This window comes from Rhinopithecus roxellana, chromosome 2 (assembly GCF_007565055.1).
Source record: "Rhinopithecus roxellana isolate Shanxi Qingling chromosome 2, ASM756505v1, whole genome shotgun sequence".
Taxonomy (NCBI): Eukaryota; Metazoa; Chordata; class Mammalia; order Primates; family Cercopithecidae; genus Rhinopithecus; species Rhinopithecus roxellana.
In genome coordinates, this window is record NC_044550.1 from 189943122 (window position 1) to 189965676 (window position 22555).

General features: G+C 54.2%; 1 protein-coding gene across 1 annotated transcript; it reads left to right on the plus strand.

The window, feature by feature from the left end:
* The first annotated feature begins 1090 nt into the window (after positions 1 to 1090).
* LOC104668713 (probable palmitoyltransferase ZDHHC11) lies at positions 1091 to 21533 on the plus strand. The gene is made up of 7 exons (XM_030920952.1): positions 1091 to 1159; positions 1584 to 1805; positions 10488 to 10666; positions 15141 to 15256; positions 19870 to 19995; positions 20501 to 20574; positions 21419 to 21533. The coding sequence occupies exons 1-4, from the start codon at positions 1109 to 1111 to the stop codon at positions 15163 to 15165; spliced, it is 477 nt and encodes a 158-aa protein (XP_030776812.1). The 5' UTR covers positions 1091 to 1108; the 3' UTR covers positions 15166 to 15256; positions 19870 to 19995; positions 20501 to 20574; positions 21419 to 21533.
* The last annotated feature ends 1022 nt before the right edge of the window (positions 21534 to 22555 follow it).

The following is a 22555-nucleotide window of genomic DNA, read 5'->3' on the forward strand; positions in this document are numbered from 1 at the left end:
TCCTTGAAATTTTCTTTTCTTTTCTTTTTTTCTTTTTTTGAGATGGAGTCTCCTTCTGTTGCCCAGGCTTGAATGCATGGCACATCTTGACTCACTGCAGCCTCGACCTCCCAGTTCAAACGATTCTCATGCCTCGCCTCCCAAGTAGCTGGGATTAGAGGCATGTGCCACCATGCCCTGCTAATCTTCGTATTTTTAGTAGAGACGGGGTTTTGCCATGTTGCCCAGGCTGGTCTCGAACTCTTGACCTCATGTGATCCGCACGCCTCAGCCTCCCACAGTGCTGGGATTACAGGCGTGAGCCCCTGCGCCCACCAAGGCACCATGGTCTTGTTTCACAGCTGTGAGTCTCTCAGGTCTCCCTGAGACATTCTTGTGTGGCTCAAGCCCCAGGGCCCTATGGCCTCGCATCCGCCTGGTGTCACATTTGGAGGACCAGGGAGGAGCCCCAAAGGCGGCACAGAGCCACTGAATCGTGGACATTCACGACTGCAAGGAAGAAGAATTGTGAACTGGTTCTCACTGTCTCTCTTCCCAAAGTAGTACATTTAATACCAACTTCATTTTCCGAATTTTTTCCCAAAGAGACAACAAGGGCTTTGCACGAGGCATAATGTGGGGAAGCTTCCTAACACTCCTCTGTCAAGACCGCCCAGCCCCTCCAGATCCCCACCCAGCAGTGGCTATTCAGTGCCTTTCACTGCCCGTCCTTCCCTCCCCTGACACCACGTCCCTCCCTCCCCTGACACCACGTCCCTCCTTCCCCTGACACCACATCCCTCCCTCCCCTGACGCTATGTCCCTGCCTCCCCTGCTGCGCTCCCCACCTGACTGGCCAGGAGCTGCCGCAGTGTGCGTTCAGAACCTCCCAGCCACTGCCCATCCGGACAGAGGCCCCAGCCCCACATGGCTGGACGGGCTACCCTGTCCTGTGGAAGGAGAGACACACGGGACCCTGTGGAGTGAGCTCTTGGGTCCTGCTCCTCTGGGAAGCTCAGGGAAGCTTCTCGGGGAGGATCTGGGAGATTTCAGTGTTGCAGCAGTTAGTAACGGCTTAGGAGCTCTTCCGGCATTGCCTCAGTTTCTCGCAAGCGCACCCCTCTGCTCCATGTGGCCTCTCTCTGATGTGGGTTTTCCTCTGGCACCTGGGGAGTCTTGGGTGAGCCTGTGTATTCGTGAACAGGTTCTGGGACCTATCACTGTGGGGGGCTGTCGAGGGCTCCCCAGAACTTAACAAATCCTCAGGGGAACTGAGGGGTGGTAGCACCAGCACGGGGTGCCTGGCCAGGTCCTCCGCCCAGGGGCTCCCCACCCTGGAGAGCCATTTTCTGTAGCCGCTCGGCTCTGGCTGGGGTCAGATTCTGCAGCATGTCTGTTCCTTCCCCTTGGCAGGGCCCTGCACCGGTTCCTTCCCAGCCCCGCTCTCTCCTCTGGGGACGTGGCCCCAGGCAGTGCTGGGCCATTGGCTCTCAGTGCTGGTCCTGGGGGATGATGTTCCCTGTCCCTGAGGTCTCCCTGACAGTATGTGGAGCCAGCCCTCCCTGGGGCTGACGGGGCTGGTCCTCCCCTTCTGTATCCTGCAGATGGACACCCGCTCCAGGAGCCAGTGTTCCCGGAGCCCAAAAGCCGTGCTCAACAACGGAGAGCTGGTCTTGCCGCCCCGCATCTCCAGAGTGAACGACTGGTTGTTACCCCTGCACTACTTCCAGGTGGTGACCTGGGCTGTCTTCCTGGGCCTTTCATCGGCCACCTTTGGGATCTTCATTCCCCTCCTGCCTCATGTGTGGAAATATGTCGCCTACGTGGTATCCTTTTCACTGTGGCACAGTCTGAGCGGACGGGGCTCCGGGAGGACCCTGCAGTGGGCCTGGCTCTGGGATCTGGTCCATGGCTGCCTGGCGGCAGCAGTCACCTGCCCTGGGCCAGACTGTGTCCCCCGAGCCTGCAGGTGGGCCCAGTGGCCACTGGTGCTCTGTGCAGCCCCTGCTCAGGGTCCGGGTGGATAGGACAACTGCTGACCCCACATCAGGCCATTCCTGTGTGGCTCAGGGTCAGGGTGGACAGGGCAGCCACTGACCCCATGTCAGACCACCTGCTCCCATCTCCCAGTGGGCGGGGGACCCTGCGTCTGCTCCCATCTCCCAGTGGGTGGGGGACCTGTGTCTGCTGTCATCTCCCAGCAGGTGGGGGCTCACATCTGCTCCCATCATCTTCCAGCAGGCAGGAGCCTGCGTCTGCTCCCATCTCCCAGGGTGCACGTCCGTGGAGCATGTAGGCTCTGCCCTACCCCCAGCAGACCATGTCACTCAGTCAAGAAACCCCAGGCCCCCTAGGGTCGCTGAGACATGAGTATGTGAGGACAAAGGGGCCTGGGGGCAGTTGGCCTGCGTTTGGTGCCTGGGGGCACTAGAACCCTATTTCTAAAAGTGGGATGTGTCACTCCTCACTAGAGCCTGCCTCAGTGGGGAAGCGGTGACCCACTGTGTGGTCCTCGGGCTGGGCCATCCTGGGCAGGTCTCTGGTGAATGGCGAGCCTGGTGTGTGTTGCTGCGGCACGGGCAGGGAGGTGTAGGGGCCGGATGCAGAGTGACCAGGTGTGCAGCCCACCAGCCTGAGCACCTCAGCCACCGGCAAGGCCATGTCCCTGTTTGCTGAAACTTGTTGCTGTGGCATCTTTCAGTTTACAGAGGTAGAGACTACAGTCAAGCGGACCCGCAGGTGCCAGTCACCTGCTTCAACGGTGAAGCTTTTGCTAAACTTGTTTTACCTCTCACACATGTGTACCGGAGTAACCTTAAAAAATCTCAGACATCGTGAAATTTCACCTGTAAATGCTCCAGTTTGTGTCTGAAAAACTATTTTTATTTTTATAACACCGTGCTTTATCTCACTTAAAAATTACATAGCCATTTCTTAACATCATATATTCCTTTTCCGTATGGCCATTCCCCCAATTTTCTAAACAAGTCTTTCTGCAGATGCGTGGCTCACATCGGGAGCCATGTGCCATGGGGCTGCTGTGTCCCTGAAGCCCCGCTTCCTCCATCTGTTTCGCTCCCAGGCCTTTGACTGGTCAGAGAAACTGGTGCCTTTGCCCACAGAAGGCCCCTAAGTCTAGACTTGGCTGGATTTTTCCCCAAGTGCAACAGTTTCCCTTGTGGGAAGGCTTTTGATAATGAATTCAATTTCTTTGATAAAAAGCTATTGTTTCTCTGTTTTCTTGTTTCTTTTCATAGGTTGTATTTTTCTTTTTTCTTCTTTTTTGAACGTGGAGTCTCGCTCTTGTCACCCAGGCTGGAGTGCAATGGTATGATCTCAGCTCACTGCAACTCCTGCCTCCCAGGTTCAAACGAATCCTCCTGCCCCAGCCTCCTGAGTAGCTGGGACTACAGGTGCGCGCTGCCACGCCCTGCTAATTTTTTGTATTTTTCGGTGGAGATAGGGTTTCACCATGTTGCCAGGCTGGTCTTGAACTTCTGACCTTGTGATCCCGCCTTGGTCTCCCAAAGTGCTGGGATTACAGGTGTGAGCCACGGGGCCCGGCTGATAAGTTGTATTTTTCAGGAAATTGGAGTATTGCACGTAGGCTGTCATATTTCTTGGAATACAGGTGTTTACAGTGTTTCCCACTATCCTTTTTCCGTCTGTAGGGTCTGTAGTGCTGCACCCTCCTTCCTCACTATCCTGGCCATTTGTGTCTTCCTCCTCCACCTTCATCAGTCTTCCTGGGGTTTATCCCTTTCATTCATCTTGAAAAGAGTCAGCTTTTTAATCTATTAATTTTCTCTATTTGCCTGTTTTTCTTCTATTTAAACAAAATCTGCTTTTATTTTTACTACTTCCTTCAACTGACCTTGGGTTTACTTTGCTTTTTTTTCTATCATCTTAAGATGGAAACTTAGGTCATTGATTGTAGACCTTTCTTACTTTTTAATGTATGTTTAAAGCTATGTATTTTCTGTAAGCACACACATGGACCCAACCACACACAGAGAGACACACACTGCCAGTAAGGCTTTTGGCCTCTCATTCAACCACCCCGTCTGGCTCAGTGATTCAAGGGTGTCTCCCCAGGGATTTGAGGCTCAGTCTCTGGGTCTTGGGGTGGCTTGTGCGGCTAAAGTTCCCTTGGGAGGTCAGGCCACACCCTCTCTACAAGTCTGAAATGGGCTGGGCCCACCTGGCCTCACAGAGAGCCTTGCCAGGGGTCCAAGGGTGTGCTTTAGTGAGAGACATGAGTGCTGACTCATCCTGGGTGCTCTCTGGCTCCATCCCTCTTGCAACCTGCGTCCTGTTTGCAGGTGGCTCTCCAGGGCTGTGAGTGGCTGTCCGGGGCTGGGAGTGTCTATCTGGGGCTGGGACTGTCTGCCTGGAGCTGTGAGTAGTCGTCCAGGCTGCGAGTGACCGTCTGAGGCTGGGAGTGACCATCCAGGGCTGGGAGTGACCATCCAGGGCTGGGCATGGCTGTCCAGGGCTGGGAGTGTCGGTCTGGGACTAGGAATGTCTCTCTGGGGCTGTGAGTGGCCCTCCAGGATTGCGAGTGACCATCCAGGGCTGGGAGTGTCTGTCCGGGACTGGGAGTGTCTGTCTGGGACTTCAAGTGACCGTCCGGGACTGTGAGTAGAAGACTTTGTGTCCCCCTGTCTGCTCCCTGGCCTCCCCAGTCCTAGGGGATTTAGGGAAGCAGTGCTCACTTCCCAAGAGGAGGCCTTTGCTGAGAGGCCCTGAGTGTGCCCAGTCACTAGAGTGGGGGTTCCGTGGGGGTCTAAGACCATGCCTGGATACACGTGTGGGGGGTTGGGCTTCTACCATGGGGGGTGCTGGAATGTGGCAACCCATGTTTCCACCTGGCACACACTGCCAGCCTTGCACCCCTCCACTCATCAGGAGGACAGATCATAGTTCTGAGTAGTGGCCTGTCTCTGCCAGGCCCAGGGTGTGCCCTGTGGCCCTGCTGGCATTCCCCAAGATCCCCTGCCATTGGCCGAGCTTCTGCTGTGGCCCAGAGTCCGAGTTCTCCACCTACAGCCCTGAGTCCCCACACCCCCAAAGCCTGGGTCCCAGATGGCCTCCCCCTACTCCAGGGCCCAGAAAAGACCACAGACCTACAGACCCACAGAGCTGCACGGCAGCGCCATTGGCCCCAGGTGCCCTGCAGTGAGGGATGAGGATGTCACTGAAGCCCACAGTCACTGACTCTGTGCCGCACGGCCGGCCTCCCTGCTCCAGCACATGCCCTCCAGACATGGGTGTCCTCCTGTATTGCACCTTCATGGCAGGTGAGAAGACAGGCTGTGATCGGACCACGCCCGAGGCAGTCCACGTCAACATGCTCCAACAGCCCCCAGATGCACTTGATAGGATTTTTAATCCAGAATCTGGCCAAGGTTCTGGGCGTGTTGCAACCGAGTCTCTGGGTGTGTTTAGGTCAGCACAGTGCCTGCCTGCCTTTTCCTGTCAGCTGCTGGTATCTCCTTGACCACAGCGTCACGGTGTATCCAGACCAGTGTCTTGCTCCACGATCTGGGGTTCTGTGTGGTTGAGGCTGAGCAGTTTCAGAAGAACGTGGCGCGGGTGGCGTCGGCCTGTCCCACTGCTCTGTCAGGAGGCCTGGTAGGTGGGGATGCAGCGGTTCCTTGGGAGGGTGGGCCGGGTCTCTGCCCCTGCCAATCCGGAGTGGTGCACAGGTGGACTCTGGGTCTCAGGTATGTCGCTTTCCATTGCAACCCTCATCTGAGTCACAGTTACGCTGGGGTGTAAAATGCTGTGTTTCCGTCTGCGATTCCACTGCATGGCCCAGTGGATGCTCTGCAGAGGAAGGCGCCCTCCCCTGCTGCTCTGCCCGCCATCTGTCTCTCTCCCTCAGCATCGCCAGGTGGCCGCGGCACGTCCTGGGGCTGCCATCACAAAGCACCAAAAACCAGGTGCCTGCAACAGCAGACATATCTGGTCTCACAGTTCCAGGGCCCGGGGTCCCCAACCGTGTGGAATCGGGGGTTGGCTGCACCCTGCTCCCGCTGAAGCTGCTGGAGGGGATGGCTCCGGCCGCTCTCCGCGGCTCGTCTTCTGGTGTCCACACTGTCTTTTCTCTGTGTGTGTCTGCGGCTGGGTACCCGTTTTTGTAAAGGTGCCGGTCATTGGAGTAGGGCCTACCTGAAATGGCCTTACCCTAACAGGACTATCTGCAAAGACCTTATTTCCAACTGCGGTCACAGCCACAGGTGCTAGGAGTTAGGGCTTGGACCTATGTGGGGGATGATTTGACCCTCCACACCTGGCTATTTCCTTATGCGCCGCTAGAATCCCTTCTCTCTACTCTTCCTTTGGCCTGTGGCTTGGCCATGCGTGCCTCTGGGCTGTCACCTGCTCTCTGGTAGGTGAACCCTCTGTGGCTCCCTGTACCCTCTACTCCCACCTGGATCTCCATTTCTAACGGAGCCCTTGGTGTCCCAGCCCTCATCCATGCTGCCCCTCCCTCCCGCTGGCCGGCGCCGGGCTCAGGACAGCCTCCCCAGCTGCACCCCCCGTGCCCCTGGGCCAGCAGCACGTGGCTTTCCATTGTGGCCACTGGAGGGTGCCCACAATATCTGGCAGCTGCAGGGACCTGGGCTGGTCTGGGAAGTGACCACCCAGGCCCTGTGGCTGCAGCCCCTGACCCTAGGGGAGGTCAGGTGCAGGGTGAGGGATATTGTATTGTGGAAAGTGGGGAAAAATGGAATAAAGACCCCAGGTTAGGCGGACATTTGAGTGCCAGGCTTGGCCGACTGTCAGTGGCCTCGTGCTCAAGCCCTTCCAGAGCATGCCTCAGTGCACACGTGCCCACATCTGTTCTTCTGCAAAGGGAAACAGACTCCGCGGCCACCACATCCATAGGGCCTGTTGTGTGGAAGGGATTGGAATCTGTGTAACTCTGTTTAATCTGGAGAAATCTCTTCCCAGCAAAGTCCTGTGCTGTGGCCCAGGGCAGCACGAGCTTGGCGGCCGCGCTGGAAGATTCACCAGCGCGGAGTGGCGCTGCACCTTCCCAGCACGTGTCAGCTTTGAGCCCCGCAGGGACTGATGAGGTGCCAAGACGTGACGGGGACTGCACTGGGCCCCAGGTAGGGGCTGTGGGCTCGCTCTCCGCCTCCTCTCTTTTCCTGCCTGGAGAACAGGGCGGGGAAAAGGTTAGCAGTGTTACAAAGGGCACAGGGCGTGTGTCCTGGGCTGGCGCTGCCGCGCTGTTTGTTTACAAAATACAGATTGTTGCTAGGGGAGGTTCCGGCATAGCTAGGTTCTCATGACAGCTTGAGACCGAAACTTCCAGAGGGCAGGCGGTTTGCGTGGTGAAAGGGAGACACTTACTCTAGTTCTTTTACTGTTTATTGCTTGTTGGAACATAAAGCACTACCAGGATAAAATTAAATGTGAAAGTAGAAGCAGAGAAAATTGAGAATACAGTACCCAGTGTCTCCTATCCTGGGGCTCCCGCCAGCTCAGGAAGGGTCACCCGCGTGGGTGGGTGATGGGCAGAGTGGCCAGCTGGGTCAGTCTGGGCAAAACATAGCCAACTTAAGGTCACCAGGATCATTCCTATGGGTGATGGATGTCCCAGGAGGACATCCTTTTGCAGAGCGTGGCCCTCGCTGGCCGAAGTGCGGCCGATGGACAGCAGGGCACCGTAGTGTGCAGTGAAAGATTTGCTTCAACCTGGTTCTCATGAGAAAAGCTTTGAGTCCAGGGAGCTGTCCGGGGGGAGATACTGCCCTGGAATCTTAAGGGGGGGTGTCCTTTGCCAGCTGAACCCTGGTTTCTGGGTGGATGCCTTCAGGGTGACCGCCCGGCCTCGCGCCTGCAGGTTTGGAGACTGGCTCGGGGCGCCACGGGTTTGCCTGGCAGGTTCAGGCTCAGGTCAGCCCTGAGCTCCTCCACATGGAAGTCAAGGGGTCCTGGTTAGGGCCACACCATCTCCAGGTTCTCCTGGTGGCCCCTGCAGCAGCACCGCCTCCCTGGCAGTGGGCTTCTGTGTATGAAGCCTGGAGAATGTGAGGCTGCAGTTGGATGTGGTGACAAAGGGCCTGGGTGGGCGTCCTCAGCCTGAGCTTCACCTGCTGCCCAGGCAGAGGCTCTGCCTGGCCCCGGCCTCCCTGCCCACCGGTTTCCAGCGAGGGAAGTGCTGCTCCAGCTTTGCAGAGGAAGGGGCTTCTCCTGGGTCACAGTGCAGCTTCCTGCCTGGTCTCATTGTCCTCGGCGGCCACGGAGAGCGTCCCAAGGCTCCAGATGCCCTCTCCGTTGCCCCGGCAACCACATAAATAGTGCAGCGTCCCTAGCTCAGCCTGCAGGGAGCGGGTGCACGAGACAGCAGGCGGGATGCAGCCTCGTCACGTCGGTGTCACCAGCTGGACAGTGAGCCCTGCAGCCTCAGTCCACTCCCGTTTGACGGGGCCCCTGCAGGCCTCTCCTCTAGCATGGTGGGATCAGAGTGGCCAGGGCAGGCGTCTGATCAGTCCTGGCCCCCATGTGAGTTCCCCAGAGCCTGGCTGGCCTCCAGCCGCACTGTCCAACTCCCACCGCACCCCAGCCTGGGCAGCCGCTCCCTAGTCCCATCCCCTTGGCATCCAGATCATTCTCTTCTGTCCTTGCAGCCATGTCTGCACCCACAGAGCCTCCTCCTCAGCTCATGCCCACAAGCACCCAGGGTCGTGGCCACGTGGGTGCCTGGAAGATGCAGGGTGTGCGTCGCGTCCTGCCGAGGGCTTCAGTACCTGTGTCTGCGTTTTGGTCGGAACCAGCTTCACACTCAGGCTTCCCATACATTACAGCACATTTCTTACGGGACCCTTGTCAGGGAAGGGCTGCTGCATAAAAACCCTAACCCCATGCCCCAGGGTGGTGCCAGGACAAGGCGGAGTGTGAGCCCAGCAGCAGCGAAGCTGTCCCAACGTTGCCTGAGGGGGCTCCGAAGAGGGGCTCTGTCAGGAGGGACAGCAGCCCCCTGGCCTGGCACAGGACCCACCCTGCTGGCAGCCTTCTGCTAAACTCCCTGTGCGGCCTTTTGCACATGGCCAGCACCTTCCTCCTCGCCCCTGTGCCAAGGTGGACAGCGCTGTGCCCCGCAGGTCGGTAGCCTGCGTTTCCATGCGGTGAGGGCCTCTGGGCTGCCCTGTGGAGACGGCTGTCAACCCTGAACTCCTGGCTAGAAGGCAGTCCAGGGGCCAGGCAGGGTGACGGGAGGGCCCGCACTCCACCCCTTCTGTTTGGTTGCCATGGGGAGTCTGTGTTGGTCCCAGGGTGAAAGGAGGGAGCCAGGATCTGAGGGCGGGAGCTGATGTCCCAGTCATGGGGAGCCCAGCTTCTCCTGGCTCCAGGGGACAAGAACCCTCTCCCCATTGTCCCCGCAGCCAGGCTCTGAGACGGAGGCCCAGGTGAGTCTGGGGTCCTTGAGAGAGTCTGGAGTCCCTGAGAGAGTCTGGAGGGGCCCTGAGTGAGTCTGGGGTCCATGAGCGAGTCTAGGGGTGGCTTCCCTGAGCAAGTCTCGGGGAGAGGGTCCCTGAGTGGCCGTCTGGGGTCTAGAGGGAGTGGGTAGATTGTGCAAATCCCTGCCTCCTCCCCCTCTCCTGCTGTCTGAGGCTGTGTTTCTCTCCCAGTGCTCAGGGATCTCTGGTATAAAAGAACCCAGGCTCCCCAGAGCCTTTGGGGCTGCGTCTGGCTGTGTTTACACCCAGGTCTGTCCCTCAAGGTGTAAAGGGCTTTGGGGTCACTGTGGTTGGCTGGGCTGGCTGAGCCTCTGGGGATGTGGTGCATTCTGTGGGGGATTTGCCCTGTGTCCAACAGGGATGAACAAAAAGGGCATGGGAGCAGCCATCCCGGTCTCTGCCTGGCACAGGGCTGTGTGTGCAGGGCTGATGGGTGGTCTCGTCTCCTCTGGGCCTGGGTAAGCAGGGCTGTGTGTGCACCGCTGGGTAAACAGGGCCAAGTGGGCAGGACTGGGTGTGCAGGGCCGGGTGAGCAAGGCCAGGTGAGCAGGGCCAGATGTGCAGGGCTTGGGTGTGCAGGGCCGGGTGTGCAGGGTGGTGTGTGCAGGGCTTGTGTGCAAGGCTGACTGAGCAAGGCTCGGGTGAGCAGGGCTGGGTATGCAGGGCTCAGGTCTGCAGGCCTAGGTGTACAGGGCCGTGTGTGCAGGGCTGGGTGAGCAGGGCCATGTGACCAGGGCTGGACCTGGTTGAGCTGGGCTTGGGTGTGTAGGGCCAGGTGTGCAGGGCCATGTGAGCAGGCCCAGTGAACAGGGCCCGGTGAACAAGGCCAGGTGAGCAGGGCTCAGGTGTCCAGGGCTGGGGGAGCAGAGCCAAGCCTGGCTGAGCTGGGCTCCAGTGTGCAGGGCTGGGTGTGCAGGGCTGGGCGAGTAGGGCTGACTGGCGGCCTCACCTCTCCTGGGCCCTTGGGCCTCATGGGGACGCCTCATGCCAGGCTGACCAGGCCCTGGGCCAGGTTCTTCCTTGACGTGCCAGGTGACCGGGGGGATCTTCTCCTTCCACCTCGTCGTCCACCTGATTGCCTCCTGCATCGACCCGGCCGACTTCAATGTCAGACTCATGAAGAACTACTCTCAGCCCATGCCGATCTTCGACAGATCGAAACACGCACACGTGATCCAGAACCAGTTCTGCCACCTGTGCAAGGTCACCGTGTGAGTGCCCACCCTGGCCGAGGCCCCGCGGTGTCAGGGTCACCTCCAGGGGCCCGGGAGCTCAGGTCACTGCTGGCCCCACAGAGCCCCTGCCGTGGCCACAGCTGACACTAATGGAGCTTCCAGGGAATGGCCCTGTGGCCCTGTGGCTGCGGGTGGATAGCCCCTCATTGTGCTGTGAAGGGGGCACAGTGCCAGGCTGCCCCAAATCCTCTGCAGGCAGGGCTGAGGCTGGAGGGCTGTGTCTGTCACCTGCAGGTGACCCGCTGCTCCCCTGGAACGGAACGCAGTGGCACTCAGGCATGTTTGGTCCTCAGTGCATTTCGTGCACGAGGTCCCTCCCCCGTGATCCCAGGGCAAGAGAGCGCTGTCTGTCTTGGGGCTTTTCAAGGCAAGCCCCAGGGAAAGAGGGAGGGAAGGGTTCCAGTGTCTCCTGGGGCCTGGGGGGCATCCATGATGGCCTGGGGGTGGCTACAGGGCTGCTGTCGGCTGCAAGGGAGGTTCTGTAGGCACAGGTGGGATCCAAGCCCCCAGCCTCAAGTCCTGGAACCATAAGGCAGGTGCGGCCTCCTCCAGGACCATTGCCCAGAGTGAGGCTGGTGCAGGAAGGCTGGGGGGTGGTCTACGCTCCGGCGTCTGCACCCACCACAGACACGGGCTCCTCCTGCCCTGTGGCTACCTCTGCCCAGTGCTGCCCTGCTTCTCCTCCTCCCCACAGGCCTCAACTCCCTCCCCCAGCCTCCCATTCCCCGCCGAACGCCCACTCCCCAGGCCACACAGGGCTGGTTCCCCCGAGGCACCTGGCTCCTGGTGATGGGGCTCCGGCCCTGGCCCAGCCTGCCACTTGGGGCCTGACACCCGTTCCCCGATTCATCCATCCAGGAACAAGAAAACCAAACACTGCATTTCCTGCAATAAATGTGTATCTGGCTTCGACCACCACTGCAAGTGGATCAACAACTGCGTGGGAAGCTGTAATTACTGGTGAGGGGCACAGCGGGGATGGCCGGCGCGGGCCAGGCTTGGGGGAGTTCGGAAGGGAGGGGTCTGTGGGCAGGGGTCCTCGTGGTGAAAGGGTGGAGGGTCGTCTTGGGGCTGCGTCCCTGTCCTGTTGTGGTGATGCTTGGTGCCTGTGTGCCCCGGCCTCCTGTCTGGCTCTGGGGCTGTGGTGCAGCCGTCCCTGGACAAGCTCATCCACACAGTGTTAAGTCCCTGGAGGCCCAACGTGGGCATTTGCTGGGCTGCCCTGCCTGAGGCCTCCTGACCGCGCTGTCCTGGGCCGAGCTGCCTTCTCTCCACCTGGGCTGAGGCTCATCCAGCACAGGGGTGGGGCCACGGGAGGGCAGTGGGCACTCAGCGGGGACTGACGAGAGGTGTTTCCCCTGACTGCGGTGGAGGATCCAGGGACTCTCAGGGCCTGGTGTTCTGAGCCCCGGCTGTCAGCAGCCCTGAGTTGTGAAGATCACCAGGGAAAAGAACCACATCTGCCCCCAGCTACTCCGTGCTGACCTGAAAGAGGCCCTCGGTGTGTGTGGGAGTGGGGGACCAATGTCATCTGGTGTCACAGGACGTGCCGTGGGGGTCCCTGCCCTGCCTCCCTGCCCATCCCACCTTGAGCACAGTGTGTGTCCAGAGTGGCTGAAGCAAGCCCGCAGGGACAGAGAGGCTGCGTCACTGCAGAGTGAGTCCCGAGGCCACACAAGATGGAGGGGCCGGGGAGACCCCACCTGCCCTCCTCCCCGGGAGAGGAGCAGCTCCAGGACGGCCGAGGTGTGGCCGGCTCCTCTGGGTCACGCTAGCCCTGGGTGCCACTTCCTTCTGGACTCATTATGCTCTGGTGCCTCGAGCTGGCTCAGTCCGGCGGGGCCTGGCGGGGACAGTGAGGGGGTGAGGGCCCACAGGCAGGTGGCAAGGAGAGGGTTTGCCTTCCTCAGGAGGGGCGCTGGAGAGGCACCGTGTGGGCACCAAGTGCAGACGCCGCCTGTGAGTGACAAAGGGGCGTCAGGAGAGCAGGGCTGGGGTCATGGGCGCCCTTGGCTCTGAGCAGCAGCCAACGCCGGCATCTGCGCCAACCTCACTTCTGTCCCTTCATCCGCCAGAGGCGGAGAGAACAACGGCATTGAGAGCAAGACGAGGAAAGTTGAGGAGCTGATGGCAGAGCCCCGCGAGGGACGCTGCCTACCTCTTCGTGATAAGAAGAAGGGGGATGGAAAGAAGGCAGGCGGCCCTGGTGTCCCGGGAAGACCGTGAGCACTGGCCTCACTCAGATTGTGTGGGCTAAACATGGGCACCAGGGGCAGGAGGTTGTGCTAACCAGGAGGAGACGGCCCTGGGCGGCTGTGGGGAGAGAGGCCCCACGTGAATGGCTCTGCCCCATCCTATGGGCTTTGGTCTCTGTGGTCTTAGAGACCCACCTTCCTTACTGGATGAAGAGGGGAGTCCTGTCCGGACAGTAGGATGAAGATGAGGGGTTTTTAATCCCTACAAGTGGGCTCAAGCCCAGGAGGACTGGGGGCAGGTAGGGCATGTCCGCTGCCTGGAGGGGCTGCTGCTTTGGAAACCCAAGCTGGGCATGGAAGGCCTCGCCACGTCCTCCGCGCTGCGCAGCCACATCCAGGCCAGGCTCCCAGGCTCAGCGCTGACAGGAGAGCGCACTGGTGGTGTCAGGAACCAGGATACCAGGAAGGAGGGCTGGGACCACCCGCCTGGTTGTCGCTGTGTCTCATCCAGAGACCTGAGAGGCCATCTGCCTCCCACTCCATGAGGCTGAGGCGGTGTGGAGGGTGGTCCTCGGGGCAAGGTCGCCAGTCTCCTGTGCAGGCTCCTGGAGGTGCAGCCTGGCCTGCATGTGTGTTCTGTTCATCTAGGGGCAGGTATCGGGTGGAGGCCATGGGGAGCTGTGTCAGAAGCAGCTGGCCACTCAGACTTCATTTTGAAGCTGGAAGATGGACCTTGGAGAGTCCTCAGTGCTCGTGGCGAGGGCACAATTCCCTGAGCAGGTGAGTGATGTGGGGCTGCCTTCCAGAGATGGATGGGAGCCACATTCACGGTAGATCATAGAGAAAACCTGCTTGATGAGGTCAGGGAAGCACAGCCTTCCCCACATTGCCCAGCCGGCCAGGGAGCCCTGGCCATGCTGGAGACCCTGGGCCCGCCTGGGAGGTTTCCCGGCTTCCCTGCCCTCAACCTCACCATGACGCTCAGGTTAACTGTTTCCCACAGAGCTCACCTGCACCAAGTGGGCCTCTGGGAGCCACAGGGCACGCTGAAAATCTGGTTTTGATGGTATTTGTGCAAACCTGGGCAAAAGAACATATATTTTAACTTGAATATAAACAAGCACAAGTTTGTGTGCTCAAACCACGACAGGTTCTGGGGGGCGTGGAGGACTAGCCAGAGCCATGTGAAGCAGCTCAGGGCCCGGCCAGGGCTGAACACCCAAAACACTGCAGGCGACGGGGCTGGGCTGGCTGCAGGCAACTCCATAAGGCACCCACCGCCATCTGCTCCTCACTGCAAATAGGCCTCTGTGGGCGGCTGCCCCAGTCTCCAGAAATAGTCACGAGACATCAGCTCTCACGGTGTTGGTGCTTAGGGAAAGAAGCATGGAAATTTTGGCCCCTCCACGGAAGCTCGTGGCTGAAATAGGTGCAGAGCCCATTTGATTAACGTTTATTAAGACGAGTCTTTTAGATAAACGGGTATCTCAGGTTTTCCTTTGCTTCGATGCGCTGCTTTGCTGCCTGCATTGCAGGCCGGGTGGATGGGGCTCTGGCCGGCCTGCTGAGGTGGGCTCTGTGCAGGGCTGCAGGGATGTGACCTGTCTCGGCCCCATCAGAGGCTGTGCTGAGTGACACTGATGGCACTTGTGTTCACCTCCTGGGCCTGGGGCTCTGAGTACCTGCAGGAGTGTGTGCTCCCAGGACCCACTAGCCAGCACCTCGGGGTGGCCGCCACACTGTGTGGTCCTCCGACTTCAAGGTCTCTGTGCATCCCCCAGGGTGTGCCCCACCCCGTGTCCAGATGTGAGGAACCCCGCAGGCCACCTGGACCCTCAGACAGAGCGGCCCCTCCTGAGCTGGCCTCTGACCCCCGCCAGTGTTCCCAGGGGATCTGGAGCAACCTCTCAGGCTGCATGGTATGGGGGACCCAGGTCTGTGAGAGGCAGCTGCTCTTCTGACACCACGGACGATGCAGCTCAGTGAGGCCTTGGTGGGCAGGGGGGCGTGGGCCGGTGCCGGTCCCCAGGTCACAGCTGCAGACCTCTCTTGCTGACCATCAGCTAGCTGTGGAGCTGGACCCACGAGGCGCCTGCACCCATCCTGGCCTCACAGGGCCTGCATGGTGGGCGGAGCACGGCTCCCTGCGCAGGGGCTGGGTCAGTGGCGCTGGCTGCCTTTCTGAACTGTCCTGCGGGCGCTGTGCAAAGCTGCAGGGCTGGTAACTTGCCCTGTTCCTCCTTTCCCCTTTCCAGAGGCCAAGAAGATGACCACCTTTGAGTATCTCGTTAAGACCCGCAAAGAAGAGAGTTCAAAACACCAAGCGGCGAGGAAAGATCCACTCGCGCAAATGGAGGAAGGATTTCTCCAGGTACTGCTTATGTCTCTGTTCCGTGTCTCAGGCCTGGGACAATGTCTAAGGTCTCCCTGTGGTTGGGACCTCTCAGCCATGCTCCTTTGCTTCAGGGCTGGTGCAGCCTGTGGACGCTGCTGTGAGTGTGTGTAGTGCGTGTGTGTCTGTGTGTGAGGCTATATGCATGGGTATGTCTGTGTGTCTTTGTGAATTTAAATACCAGAAATGTACCAATGACTTCCTAGTGCAAAGATAGTAATGGAACTGGGTCTTCTAAACATTTCTATACTTCATTATACATCTTCTATCTCTCCTAAGGTTGAAATGTGCTTTGTGCATCTTTTTTTTTTTATAGACAGAGTCTCGCTCTGTTGCCCAGGATGGAGTGAAGTAGTGAAATCTCAGCTCACTGCAGCCTGCACCTCCTGGATTCAAACAATTTGCCTGCCTCAGCCTCCCAAGTAGCTGGGATCGCAGATGTGTGCCACTACGCCTGGTTAATTTTTGTATTTTTAGTAGAGATGTGATTTTGACATGCCAGGCTGGTCTCAAACTTCTGGCCTCAGGTGATCCACCCACCTTGGCCTCTGAATGTGCTGGGATTACAGGCATGAGCCTCTGTACCTGGCCTAAAACATGCTTTTTAACTTAAGGAAGTTAGTTCCCTTTCCAGTTAAGGGACATGAATTATTATAACTAACCCAAGAAGACATAGAAAATCTCAATAGACATAGAGCTGCCGGGAGACTGAACTACTAATTTAAAATCTCCCAGTGAAGAAAAATCCCAGGCCCTGAAATCTTCATGCATGAATTCTAGCAGAGATTTTAAGGAAAAAATACAATACCAACTACACACAGACTCTTCCAGAAAACAGAGAAGGAAGCAACACTTCCCAGCTCATTCAGCAATGCCACCATCAACCTGACACCAAAGCCAGATGTTCATTAAGCCAATACATTCAGGAAACACAGGCAGAGATCACTGATAAGACCTTGGCAAACCAAATCCAGCAGCACCGGGCAGGACCATGCACTGTGGCCAAGTGATATCACTCCAGGGGTAAGCAGTGGCTTAAGACCTAGAAATCAATTACTACAGCTCAGCACATTCATCCAATAGACAACAGTGACCATGTGATCAAGCCAATCAATGCAGAAAAGGGTTTGTTACCAGCAAGTTCCCATTCATGATTTTTAACAAATCTCAGTGATCTAGGAATGACAGGAAAGCACCCTGTGGACCTGACATGACATTTTCTGGTGAAAGGCTGGTGACCCTCTCTTTGAGGCTGGACATAGGCGATGACACCCCTTCCTCCTACTTCTAATGTCACAGGAACATTCCGGCCGGCCCAATGCAGCAGGGAAAATGAAGGCACACAGAATACAAAGTAAAACTGTGTTTATTTGCAGGCAACAAAATCCTAAAAAGTATGTTTTAAGAACTAGTTAAGATAATAAAATTGCTTAACAAGGATGTGGGGCACATATTAAAATACATCCTCACACATCTCTATCCACCAGCAATGAAAAATCCGGGTTATATTTTTAAAACTTCCTTTCACAATCTTATAAAAAAGAATAAATTCGACAAACCTTGTGCAAATATACACTGGAAGCTACACACCATGACTGAGAGAAGTCAGAGATGCTCTATTGAGTGAAAAGGTATACAGCATGCATAGACTGGAAAAACGTACTATTAAAAGAGCAATTTTCCCCAAACCTGATGTACAGATTTACCACAATCCCTGCTGAACCCCAGCAGGCTTCTGGTTTAGCAGAGATGACAAAGTGGTCATAGAATGTATATGCAAATTCAAAAGACCTAGACTACTATACAAGCGAAAACAATTTTGAGAAAAAATAAAATTGGAGAACTTAGGCAACCAGACTTTAAATCTTACTATAAAGCTGTAGCACTAAAGACAGTGTGGCGCTGACATAGAGAGAGACATAAAGCTACAGTAATAAAAACAGTGTGGCACCAATGTAGAGACAGATACGGAGAAATGGACCAGAAAAAAGGTCCAAAGTTAAACCTTTCATTTATGGTCAATTGACTTTAAATAATGGTACTAAAATAATTAAATGGGGAGAAATTATAGTTCAACAAGTGGTACTAGAACAATTGGATATCCACATGGAAAAGAAAAAAGAATGTTTTGAGTTCTTCATACCTGTACAAAGATTACCCAGGACCGCTTCGTTCCCCACACAAAAATTAGCCCCAAATCCATCTGACACCTAAACTTAAAAGCTGAACGTAGAACACTTCTAGAAGCAAGCATAGAATGAAATCTCTGTGATCTTTAGTGAGACAAAGCTTTTCTTTGATATGACACCAAATCACTGGCTATTAAAGAAAAACATCATAGTTTGGACTTTACCAAATTGGAAAATATTTGCTCTTCAAAAGTCACCATTAAGAAAATAAAAATATGGGCACACATGAGAGAGATTGCAGGTTTGGTTGTAGAAAACCACAATAAAGTGAACTTCTCAGTAAAACAAGTCACGTGAACTTCTGGTTTCCCAGTGCATATAAAAGCTATGTTTACATGACATGTGTGCAACAGCATTATGTCTAAAAACTCTGTGTCTGAATTAAAAGTGCTTTATTGCCGAAAGCTGCTTCCACCGACACTCAAAGTGAGCACATGGTGCGGGGAAAATGGCGCCGATAGACTTGCTTGACCAGGGTTGCCACAAACCCTTAATTTGTAAAAAAAAAAAAAAAAAAAAAAAGCATCTGTGAAGTGCAGTAAAGCAAAGCACAATAAAGCAAGGTGTTTGTTCCTGTGAAAGCCACAGACAAAAAAATATTTTCAAGTCTTAGACTGATGTCCAGAATACACAAAGACACAAAGAGCTTTCAAAGTGCAATTGTAAAAAACAAACAAAAAAACACACACAAACAAGCAAGAAACCCAGTTTTTCAAATGGGCAAGAGAGCGGGGCACAATGGGAAGCACGTATAATCTCAGTGCTTTGGGAGGCCAAGCAAGAGGATTGCTTGAGGCCAGGAGTTCAAGACCAGCCTGGGCATCTCTACAAAAATAATAAAAATACATACATACATACAAAAAATGGGCAAAAGATTTGAACAAACTCCTTACCAAGGTAGATATATAGATATATGGATGCCTCATAAGCACATGGGAAAAAATGCTCAACGTCATTCTACATCAGGCAGCTGCAAATTAAAACCACAATCAGATACTACCACACACCCAGGAGAATGCCTGTCATCAAAAAGACAGACACCACCGAGGGTTGGTGAAGTTGTAGAGAAATTGCAAGTCTCCTCCATTGCTACTGAGAGTTAAATGAGGGTGTAAAGTGCCACCACTCTGGAAGACAGTTTGGCATTTCTTCAAAAGATAAATGTCTATGACCAGAATCCCACTCCCAGTTTCTCACCAGAGAAATGAAAACGCATGCACACGTAAGTGGTTCTGAGATCTGAACTCAGGGCCCAAGAGAACTCCAGGTACCATTCCTCAAAACCCACTAATAATAGACTTGACTTTTATGTAAGAATCAGCTGCATGTCGACAACTTCTTTTTTCATGTTACGCATTTTCGTTTACCCCACAGCAAAGAGACGGCGCCCTGGGCTCATCTGCACAGGGGTAAGTTGCCAGCTTCCTGCAGTTGCTTGGTCACTGAAGAATAGCTGTATTCTTTTCTTAACTCAAATGACTGGAAAATAATTCACCTATGATGAGACATTTTGACATCATGGGATGATGCAGTAGAAGATAAAATCTCAAAAACAAAGCTGAGTTTGGTGGCATGCTCCTGTAATCCCATTACTGGGGAGGCTGAAACAGGAGAATTGCTTGAACCTGGGAGGTGGAAGTTGCAGTGAGCCAAGATCATGCCATTGCACTCCAGCCTGGGTGATAGAGCAAGACTATGTCTCAAAATACATAAATAATACATACATACATACATACATACATAAATACGATGGATCATGGGAGTGTGTTGGAGATGCTTGCAGACGTCCAAGGCGAACTGAGTGAGGGAGCCTGCAAGTGGGGCACCAGTGGGAGCACTGAGGACACAGCACAGGATGTGTGGGCAGATCTGGACTCACATCCAGAGGTCAGCTCTGGCAGAGCAGAAGAACTTGGAGAGGAAAGGAGGGCAGAGGCAGCTACCATAGAGCTGTCTCTCTGCACTGAGAGCTGAGCACTCATACACCTAGCAAAGGGTATAAGGCTAAGGGTGCAGGTCCTCGCAGATGTCCTGCGTGCTCCCTCCCAAGAGGCTGTGCAGCGAGAGGGAGGCTGTACAACTTGACCCCTCCCATTCCCATCAGGCTGCAGTGCCCAGTTTTCCTTCTGTGGCCCCAGAGATTCAGAAGGATCCACCTGAAGATCTAGGGTTTGTCTTTCACTCCACTAGGAGAGCCCCATTCTGACCATGGAAGGTCACACCCTGGCCCTTAACTCCAGTGGCCACAGTCACTGAGAGTCTGATGGGGACTGGCCTGCACCCCCAGACCTGGCCTGTGAGCTGCTTCTCTTAGCTGCAAGCTCAGTCCAGGACCTGCCTCTGATCCTGCTGCTGTGATATCCCCCAGAGGCATCCCAGGCCCACCTCTCTCACTCTTTGCAGGAATCCAAAGCTCCTCTTAGCAGAGTGATCAGAAACTAATTGGCACCGTAACCTGCATTTGGACTTTGGCATCAGACAGACCTGGGTTCTAGGCCAGTGTGGAGATGCTGCTGGTTCTATAACCTCGTAAGTTTTTAGTCCACTCTGAGCCCCTATTCCTCACAAGGATATGGGGGATGTTAGTATCGCTTCCCAAGAAGGTCATGTGTGAGCTCCTGGAGTTGTGAACGTCACTGTCAGGGTCTGGCTTAGGGATGCCCAGTTAATAGTATGGTGGTTGCCTCTTTCCCCTTGTTTTGGATCCCAGGTGCCCAGAGTCACACTAATCCCAATCCTGGGTGGGTACACCGATTCATCCTTGATCTGACTGACCTGCTTCCTTCACTGACTCTGTATGTTGTTTATTTATGATAATGGAGGAAGCACCAAAAACAAAAGCAGAGTCTGACGTCGTCTTTGTCTGCTGTCAGGGCCCCCATTCCAAGTCCTTGCACCCCACTCATGTTCTTCATTCTCTTGCTTTCCTTTAAATTCTGTTCCTTAGATATCTATATAGATATAGATGTATATTCCTAAAGAGTACATACATGCAATACATTGGTAACTTTTTCTTTTTTTTTTTTTTTAACAGAAAGGACGTTGTGTGTATGTAATATCTGGAGTCTTCGGGGAATCACTTTTTTCACTTAATACTGACTTGCCAAGGTCCGTCCATACTGCATGTCACTTTCTTCCGCTTGCTCAAATCTGTTGAACTCTTCTAATGAACTTTTTATTTCAGTTACGTACTTTTCAGCTCCAATTTTTTTGGTTTTTAAAAATATATAATTTCTATCTCTATTAATAATCTAATTTGCTCATATGTAATTTTTCTATTTTATTTAGTTGTCAGTGACTTCCTTTAGTTAACTGAGAATATTTAAGACAGCAGATTTAATGTCTTTGGCTAGTAATTCAAATGTCTGAGCTTTCACAGACATAGTTTAGGCCAAGTTTTTTTCTCCTGTGAATGACCCATATTATTCTATTTCTTTATATGTTCTATAATTTTTTTTTTTTTTTTTTGAGGCGGAGTCTCGCTCTGTCGCCCGGACTGGAGTGCAGGGCCAGATCTCAGCTCACTGCAAGCTCTGCCTCCCGGGTTTACGCCATTCTCCTGCCTCAGCCTCCCGAGTAGCTGGGACTACAGGCGCCCGCCACCTCGCCCGGGTAGTTTTTGTATTTTTAGTAGAGACGGGGTTTCACCGTGTTAGCCAGGATGGTCTCAATCTCCTGACCTCGTGATCCGCCCGTCTCGGCCTCCCAAAGTGCTGGGATTACAGGCTTGAGCCACCACGCCCGGCCATGTTCTATAATTTTTTGTTAAAAACTGGATATTCTGAGTATCATAATGTGGTAACTCTAAAAATCAAGTGCTTCTATTCCTCTGGGACTGTGGATTTTCTCTAGTTAAAGGCTGGATCCATCAGTTTGTGACTTTTTCAAACTGCTTTTGCAAAATGTGTATTTCTTGTCACTGAAGTTGTTCTTCCTTTATCTATACGACCAGCTAGTGAACCATCAAAGATTTCCTCAATTATCTAGCTACAAACAAGGGGGAAGGTCTGTCTCTTTAAATCTTCCAGTGGATGCTGCTGGAGGAAGCCACTGCTGCCAAGTGGATCAAAACCAAGGCAAGTCTCGTATTGATCCCTCAGGGCACCACCAGACTGACCAAAATGTACCATGTCAAATTTTTTGAGGACAAGGTCCCTGATGCTCACTCTGATATCAGCCAGCTGCTCCAGGAATGTGGGTTGCTGCCCTTATAGGCACAGCAAGACTAAGAAATGGAGGTGGTAGCTGGCTCATGTCCACCACTCACAAAGGACCAGCAGCTTTTCCTTCCTTCCTCCTTCCTTCCTTCCTCCTTCCTTCCTTCCTTCCTTCCTCTTTCTTTTTCTTTCTTCCTTCCCTCTTCTTCTTCTTCTTTCTTTCTTCTTTCTTTTTCTTTCTTTCTTTCTTTCTTTCTTTCTTTCTTTCTTTCTTTTCTTCTTTCTTTTTCTTTCTTCTCTTTTCTTTCTTTCTTTTTTTCTTTTCTTTTCTTTCTTTCTTTCTTTCTTCTTTCTTTCTTTCTCTCTCTCTCTCTCTCTTTCTTTCTTTCTCTTTCTTTCTCTTTCTTTCTCTTTTTCTTTTCTTTTCTTTTCTTTTTTTTCTTTTGACAGTCTTGCCCTGTCACCCAGGCTGGAATGCAGTGGCGCAATCTCCACTGACTGTAAGCTCCACTTCCTGGGTTCACACCATTCTCCTGCCTCAGCCTCCTAAGTAGCTGGGACTACAGGCTCCCACCACCACACCCGGCTAATTTTTGTTTTTTGTTTTTTGGGTTTTCTTTTGTATTTTTAGTAGAGATGGGGTTTCACCATGTTAGCCAGGATGGTCTCGATCTCCTGACCTCGTGATCGGCCCACCTCGGCCTCCCCAAGTGCTGGAATTACAGGCATGAACCACCGCGCCAGGCCCAGCTTCTCCTTTCTTCAAGCATTCTCCCATAGATGCCTGACCAGGTTCCAGAGTTTCCAAATAATCCATTGCAATTGCTCTTTATAGCTCAGTGGTTGTTCCAGTGGAAGGACCAGCCTCTATAGCTTCCTACAATACCATTTTGTCCTTAGGTAAACTACTTCTGCATTTTTATACAGATTTG